The sequence below is a fragment of the Alligator sinensis genome, unplaced genomic scaffold, assembly GCF_000455745.1.
Source record: "Alligator sinensis unplaced genomic scaffold, ASM45574v1 scaffold1509_1, whole genome shotgun sequence".
NCBI lineage: Eukaryota > Metazoa > Chordata > Crocodylia > Alligatoridae > Alligator > Alligator sinensis.
This window is the reverse complement of record NW_005842711.1, coordinates 64497-72314: the sequence shown is the minus strand read 5'-3', so window position 1 is coordinate 72314 and position 7818 is coordinate 64497. Positions and strand designations below refer to the sequence as shown.

The 7818-nt window shown below is 61.8% G+C and overlaps 2 protein-coding genes across 2 annotated transcripts in view; both read right to left on the bottom strand.

The window, feature by feature from the left end:
• RASAL3 (RAS protein activator like 3) overlaps window positions 1–3684 on the bottom strand; it is a 22048-nt gene extending 18364 nt beyond the window's left edge. Inside the window, exons 1-2 of the mRNA XM_025216189.1 lie at window positions 3463–3684; window positions 1388–1817 (exon numbers count right to left, since the gene is read on the bottom strand). Of these exons, the coding sequence (XP_025071974.1) occupies window positions 1388–1817; window positions 3463–3684 (652 nt within the window). The remainder of the gene's footprint in view (window positions 1–1387; window positions 1818–3462) is intronic.
• An 841-nt stretch (window positions 3685–4525) lies between these two features.
• PGLYRP2 (peptidoglycan recognition protein 2) overlaps window positions 4526–7818 on the bottom strand; it is a 4230-nt gene continuing 937 nt past the window's right edge. Inside the window, 4 exon segments of the mRNA XM_025216204.1 lie at window positions 4526–4723; window positions 5116–5410; window positions 5829–6039; window positions 7381–7818. The exon segment at window positions 7381–7818 is cut by the window's right edge and continues 28 nt beyond it. Of these exon segments, the coding sequence (XP_025071989.1) occupies window positions 4721–4723; window positions 5116–5410; window positions 5829–6039; window positions 7381–7818 (947 nt within the window). The 3' untranslated portion in view covers window positions 4526–4720.

Sequence of the window (7818 nt, the reverse complement as noted above, 5' to 3'; positions counted from 1 at the left end):
CTGCTTATGCAGGGGGTCGGACTCGATGATCTATTGAGGTCCCTTCCGACCCTAACATCTATGAATCTATGAATCTATGCCCAGGGTCACTTGGCCCCTGGTGCCATGGTTGGCCCCTGAGCCGCCTGCCATGCTAGTGCCCCAGGACTGCTGCTGCAGCAACCCCGTGCACAACGCCAACGGAGCTGCTCCCCCCGCGCAGACCCAGACCACATCCTGGAGCAAAGCCCGCCCCCGCCTGCTGCTCGCTCTGCTTTCGAGGTGAATTTAGCACAGTGCCTGGGGCCGCCCTGGCAGCCCCACAGAGCACATCCCTGCCTGGTGTGGGCCCCACACCCAGCCTGCACCTTGTTGGCTCAGTCCCGGAGCTGCGCACTTCCTCCCTGGCTGTCTGCGGGCGCCGTCAACGTCCGGGCTTGTAGAGTCTGAACAGAGCCCCTGCCTGGGGCTTCCTGTCAGGGGACTTCTGCTCTTGCCAGGGCTCAACATTATTTGGAAGCATCAGGCATAACAGAGGCTTAAGACACCAACCAGCCTCTGTGGGGCACATGGGGAGGCCCCGCCAGCTGTGCTGCATCCCCCGTTACAGACCAACATGCAGCTCAGCTGTGCACCAGGCTGGGTCACACCAGGACCCAGCCCCAGGCAGGCCTTTTGCCTGGGTATCCTCTAGCTGCTGTAGTTGTCTCCATGTTGCTGGGAGGGGAGTCTCCAGGGCCCTGGGTCTGAGCAGGCCTGACCCCAAGCACTGACAGGTCTTGCTCTCACGGAGGCACCTGGCCCTAGGGCTGTCAGGCCAGGAATTGGGGAATGCCCTATCCCCATGGATCACACAGCAATGACCCTGGCTGCAGGGACACAGTGCTACGCTACCAGGTCCTGGCACGCCATGTGCTGGTCTCCTTGCCCTCCATCTGCCATGGGGACTGCAGGTGGTGAAGCCAGCTGAGCCATGTCACTTCAGTTTGGTTCATGGGGCCCCTTGGCTCGGGGTGCAGGGGTTCTCAGGGAAGTTTGGAGCGCAAGCTAGGAATGGGCACCAGAGCCTGGCGTGGTGACTGACAGACACACAGAAGGCTGGACGGACAGACACATGGGAACAGAACTGCCACCTCCATCCCCCACTCGCCTCTGAAAATCCACCCTGCTTCTCAGGGGCCTGCCTCATCCAAGAGTCTGACCCTCGCTGCAGGGTCCACCAGCCCTGGTGCTGCCTTGCCCACGGGGAGCCCAGGCCTCCAGAGTAAAGGTGTGGCCTGGAGCTGTGTCTGACCCCCAGCCCCAGCATTTCATCCAGGCTTGTTGTTCTGGCCCCCGTGGCCAGATGGCCGTTCCCAACCTGATGCCCCAGTGCCAAGGTGTGCAGCCAGCACCAGGCCCCCCTCACCTCTGGCCACTTCCAGGGGTGTCCGCTCTGCCTTGGCCCCATTCTCTGGGCTCCTGCGGTGGGACATGGAGCGCAGGTATTTCCGCAGGTTCAGCTTCCCACCCTCCTGGCCCCGGGGCTCCTTGGGTGCCTTAGCTGGGGCGGAGAAGGCCCTCTGGAACATGGACCGTCGGGCTGCAGCCCTGCTACTGCCTGTGGGGCCTGGGGGCCCAGGGCTCTGGCCACTCCTGGCTGTGCTCTCCTCAGGGGTGTCTGTCTCCGGGTGGCTGTATGCACGCTTCCAAGTGTGCAGCTTGCTCCAGCGGCTGGGGCCAGGGGTCGGGGGGGCCCTCTCCAGCTCCTTCTCCCCACCTTGGGGGCCCATTCGCCATTTGTAGGACTTTAGCAGGGATGGAGACTCGGCTGTGGGGGGCGGCTTCTCCACCTCCATCTGCAGAGGAAGAGCAGGTGTGTGAGGCTGCACTCGGACAGCGAGGCACAGCAGGGCCTGGGGATGGCCCTCCTGGGCACAGCAGGAGGGCGAGAAGAGCAGGGGAAGGGGCAGCATGAGATGGGCTCAAGACAGATGAGGGCAGGGCTGCCATTCAGAGCCTCCAGAGCTGACACATGCTCTGTATGTGCCCACCTGGTGTCCTCCCCATGATGCAATGGAGAGGGCACAGATGGGTGCCTGCAGCCACCTGGGCCCTGGGGCAGCTGCCATGGGTTGTCCACTCCCAAGCTGAGCCACAGCAGCTCCCTGGGGTTGCATGGAACTCATGGGAGACTCATGGGAGCTCAGAGGGGACAGGAGAATGATGCCCCTCCCACTGCCTGTGACCCTGGGGTGACAGGTGTTGGTTGCAATAGGAGTTGCTGGGGGGTTGTGCATTTGCCCTTGCACAGGCCCCAGTGTCTCAGGAAAGAGCGAGTGTTGCAGCCCATGAGGAAACCCTGCGGCTGGAAGTCCTTGCAGAGGAGGGCGCAGGGGCTGGGCTGGGGCTATGTGCCCAGGAAAGGTGCAGGGAGCGTGGCACCAAGGGTGGTGCCTAGCTGACGCTTCTACCTGACCCACTAAGAACCAGTCCTCCCAATTCCCAGGTGGTGGTGAGGGAGAGGGCAACGGTTAGGGACTGGCAGGGGGGTGGGGGGCATTTCCGCTCCCTCTGTCCTCCTGCTGCAGCTCTTCTCCTCCCTCACCAGTTGTTTCCTCTCCACCACCTGCCCTGTGCTCTGAGTTTCAGATGCAAATCAGCAGCCCCTGGGGTCCTGTGGCCTTGGAGGGATGAACCAGTCACTGAGGAGAGCCATGGCCCCTTCCCAGTGCATCCTGGCCAGACTGGCGGGGCGTGGGTCAACTGCAGCCTTCAGGCTCCCACCGGCATGAGTGAGGCACCAGTCCCTCCAACATCCATGGCCCTGAGCCTGTGGTGTCAGGGGAGACTGGGCCCCCTAAGGTCTCCCAGGGGCCTAGAGCCCAGATCCCAGGGGCCTGTGAATCTCCAGCAACCAGCCCTTGCCCTTTGGGGGCTCCTGCTTGCATTCAAACCTCACGATGGGAGGGGAGGCTGTCCTCTACCAACGGGGCAGAGCCCAGCTCCCTTATGACCCTTTACCCCTGGGGTCCCTGCCTCAAGTCTGATCTGGCAGTGGGGGCTCTCCCCAGAGATGCTGTAAGAAAGTCAGCTGTGCGGGGCCCCTGCTTGCTGTTTGCGGCCTCCCATCTAGGCTACCTCCTCCCCCTCCCCCTGCAGCAGCCCTGAATGCTCCCCTGGATGTCTGGGGGGCTGGTCCCCAGCCCCTGGGGCATTGCCTTGGTTCCCGCATGGCCCCGTTTCTCTCACTCTTGCAACCTCCATGCATGCAGGGGGAGCCCCTGGCCCTCTCCAGCCTGGGTGCAGGGGGAGTGCCCCTTGGAGAGCTGCTGCCACAGAACAAGGGCCGCTAAAGGAGCAGGCAGCACCAGGGCTGCCTGCCACCTTCTATGCGCCCTACAGCCATGAGGCCAGGGCTGGGAGCTTTCCCTGCTCCCTCCAGCCCCCTGCCCCAGAGACCCCTGCAGAGAGGCAGGGGTCAGCAGAAGCCCTGCACTTTACCTTGGCTTCCCGCCGCCTTGCTGTCACCTCCTGGCTCCTCAGCTCTCTGCTTGGTTTCCTCTCGGCAGCACTGGGTTGCCGGCAAGTCCCCATGTGACCAGGCGGGAACTGCTGTTGCAGTCTCACCTCCACCCCTGCCTGAGCAACTCGGATGCTCTTGCTGCTTTCTGCTGTATTGGGCTGGTTCTTATGGGCCTGGGGCTTGGCTCCACTGTGGCCCATACAGCAACGAACCAAGCCAGACGGGCTCAGGCATGGTAGTTGCACCTACCGCCCACGGCGAGCCCACAGCAGGCAGGGCCTCCCAGCCCCAGGGCTGTTCTCTTCTCTTGAAGTCTGTGGGTGGCAGCTTAGAACTGGGTGATAGGGGTGGGGATCATTAGGTTTCAGAGTGAACAACATCTCTGCTAGGACTGTGCTGAATGGGTTGTGGCACAAAGTTGCCTTGCACTGACTCCCAGGTCTCTCTGCACTTCTGCTTTCAGGTCCAGGAGGCAGCACAACTTTGCATCCCTCCAGCCCCCTCTGATTCCTTTGTAGCTGGAAGGCCACCCCCTCTGCCCCCCCATGCTCAGGGTAGCGTCACTGGCATGTGAGGGGAGTGGCACCACCTAGTGGCAGCTGTGGGAAACACCACATCAAGGCTCCTACCGTGAGGACACAACACAGCCATTGTGGGGCAAGAGCACAGGGGCCTAGCTGTGGGGATGGGTCCTCTCCTGAGGGGACTGGCTGCCTCCAGCAGGTTCCTGCCCATCTGTGAAAAGGGCTGGCTGTCAGAATAGGAGCTCTTTGGTCTGAAGTGTGGCAGAGAGAAGGGCAGTCACTTGGGGGCGAGAGGCATTTCTGCATGAGGCAGGGGTGGGATGCACTGCCACCCAATGTACCCCAGCCAGCTGGGAGTCAGTCTCCTGCCTCTGCCTCAGTTTCCCCACTGTGCTCTGGTTTGGCTAGGCCAGGAAGCACTTTGGTCTGGCTGATGGGGGCTTTCCATTGCCCGTGGTGCCCTGCTACAACACACGCAGACATAAGCAGAGCCAGGCCGATGTGCCCCCATCCCCATCTTTATTGTCTGATGTTCCAGGGCAGATCAAAGATGTGCAGCAGCCACCGGACTTGGCCTCCATCCTTGACAGCCTCAGCTTCACTGTGCCTGTCTGCACCCACCAGCACAGCCTCTCTCGCCTGCCTGGCGGGGCTTGGTCCTGCTGGGTATGTCCAAAGCACAGCTGGGCTCCAGCCTGGTCTGGCTGGGGACTCACTGCAACAGCAAGCAGAGGAAGAGGCATTGGATCCACAGCTCAGGGCAGGCCCCAACCCCCACCCTCCTTTACTCTCTTGCATTCTCCAGCACCCCCTGCACTAGCTATGCCCTCCAGAGCTGGCCATGGGACAAACATGGCCCCTATAGTGCTGGCCCCAAGGCCTCAGTAAGCTGGAGATCTGCTCCAAGCTCCACATCCCCGTGATCGTGGGACAACAGTGGCTGCTCTCAGATGACTGGAGCAGGCCCTGCCCTGCTGCTGGAGAGAACAGCTGGGGCCTGCAGCTCTTGGAAGGAGCGGGGTGGGGTCTGTGCCAGGGGCTTAGCCTCATGTTTAGCTGCACTGTGTGGCGGCAGAGGGGACACAGTCCTCCCAGCTCCTTGCTCACCTTGAAGCCATGCCAGGTCTCAATCTCCTGGAAGAGGGCATCGCCGGGGCATTTGGTGTGCCCCATCTGCCGGTGCCCATGCACAGTGTAGTTGGCCTGGAGCCGGGCACCAGCCACAGCACAGCGCAGGAACCTGTTGCGTACCAGTGCCAGAGCGAAGGGTTCCGGCAGGGTGGTCGAGTAGTCCCCAATGTAGCTCACCCCGTAGCCCTTGTTGTTGTAGCCTCTGGTGTGAGCACCCACCCAGTGCCAGCCTCGGCCTTGGTACAGGTACCCATCTGATCCGACCACAAAGCTGCAGCAGAGTGAGAGTACAGCAGTGAGCTCTGGAGTGCTAGGAGCCAGGATCCTGCTGCTCAGCACAGGCCACAGTAGGGTGGGCAGGGTCGAAGTAGTCCCTGGGAGGCTGCGGGGTCCCTGCCCCTCAGTGTCCCTGGGCTGGGGAAAGGCAGATCCCTTCTGCAGCCAGGCTGCTTGGAGGCCCTGCTCAGAGATATCCAGAATGGGCTGGGGATGCAGGGACCCTGGCAGGCCTCAAGATCCTCCCCACTTTCCAGCCACAGCTCAGTCCCATGTGCTGCTGTACCCTGCTCCTCAGGCCTGGGGCAGTGCATTTCTCAGGGGCAGGTTGTCTAGTGTGGTTAAAGTGTCCCGTCCCCCTGTCCCGTCTCCCCACTCCCAGCCTTGGGCATGCTGGGAGCAATCACACTCACTTGTAGCCAATGTCATTCCAACCACGGTCATCTTGGTGGAAGCGCTGCATGGCCCGCATGTTGGCAGCGCACTCGGGGAAGCTACGGCAGGGCTGGCTGGGTATGTAGGTATGGTGGATGTACAGAAAGCCCAGTGGCAGGTGGAGCTGCTGGGGTTCACCCTTGTAGGGTCTGGCTTCCCACATACAACGGGGGATGATGGCTGGGCACTCTGCAGGCAGATGGACATTGCAGGGTGGGACTGCAGCCCCAAGCCCAGGCACCTCCTGCAACCCCCACGACACCAGCTTTGGTGCCGGTGCCTGGATCTCTGCCTTGCAGCTGGACCCAGCAACTTGCCCAGGGCCAGCAGGATGGTGCTGCAGGTGCAGGGGCCTGGGCTGCGCAATAGACACATAGGGGTGACTCTCTACCCCTGCTTTCAAACCCAGAAGAAAAGTCTTCCTCCCACTCTGGTTTTGCAGCCTCCCTGTCCCACGTCTCCAGGGCTCACCAGACAAGCTGGGTCAGGGGTCCTAGCTCAAGTGCTTCTTTCTGCTCTTTTAAGAAAGAGGCAATCTCCCTCCAGCTCCCATCCCTGGAGCATTTCTGTTCAAACTTTTTCTGGGAGAATATGTTTCAGGACTTGGGAGTGGTGCACTGCTGCTGGGCCCAGTCCTCAGGCTCACAGCAGCCACTGGCCCAGGGGCTGCCCCCTATCACAACGTCAACCCCCTTGCTAGCAGTTGTGAGGCTCAGTGCCTGCAACTCCTGGAACACCCTTGAATTGGCCAACTCCAAACAGGGGACAAGGGCCCCAGTATCACCCAGCCTGCAGAGCCAGTCCCTCATGCCAGGGGCCTTAGGGCTCTCCAAGGACCAGCAGTGGGTCCCGGAATCCTCCAGCCTTGGCAGTAACCCACGTGGCAGCACCTCAGAGGAAGGTGACATCTCTTCTTCTCCACCAGGCAGCACTTATGGGGGGGGAATCCTGTCCTGACCCTTCCATGCGGCCTGGGATGGCCATATGCTGTCCCTCCTACATGGGATGTCCCTCTGTAGCTCAACATGGGGGCTGCAAATGCAAGACCCACATATAACACAGGCTGGGTTATCAGACATGGATTCTCCTTCAGAGTTGAAGGAGCTGAAACCTGGAGTGAATGTGAACAGGGAATTCCTTCCTGGCTCCTCCAGAGTCTGAGGAGTCTCCTGGCTCAGCCTCCTGCCCTGCAGCCCTCAGGCATGGCCAGGGTGAGGGGCAGCTAAGCGGGGGCTGAGATTCCAGCATTGGCCTTAGGCCCCTCATGGAGCAAGCCCTGAGTCCTTCCCTCAACCCCTGCCCCTGGTCTGAATGGAGCCATGGCCGGAGGCAGAACCTGGACCCAAGCCCAGGAAAGCATAGCTCCAGATTGGGCAGAAGCAGACCAGGGGTCCTGACTCCCACTCTAAGGAGGGTACTGGTCCAGAGAGGGGTGCCCGATAGGGGTACCCTGGACCTGGTGCTGTGGTGGGACCGGGTCCCTGCTCTGCCCCACATTCCCCATCACGAAGGAGAAGTCTGGTTACCTACCCAGGTAGGTGACTGTGAACTCCTGTGCAGCCTTGTGGGCGAGCCCAAGCAGCTCCTCTGTGCCCACCCCCTGGAAGAGGGCTTGTGTCTGCGGCAGGGTCTGGACCAGCAGGAGAGCGCTGGCTACCTGCCCTGTCAGCACCTCGGCTGGGCTCAGTGCTGCAAAGTTCTGGCGCCGGAAGTTGCTGCGGGCCTGGCCGGGCCCAGTGAGGGCCCCTGCAGCATAGTACTCCCTTAGCAGGGTGCTCACGGGGGCAGGGGGCTCTGTGCGCTCTGCCAGCCATGCGCCCAGCACCACCCCGTCCAGCGCCCCATTGATGATGGCGTCAGGCAGGGCTGAGGGGCTCCCTAGCAGGGTGAAGTTCTGGGGCTCAGCCACATTGTCCCAGCAACCGTCTGGCCCCATGGCTGCCTTGCTCTTGTTGTGCCTGGTCAGCA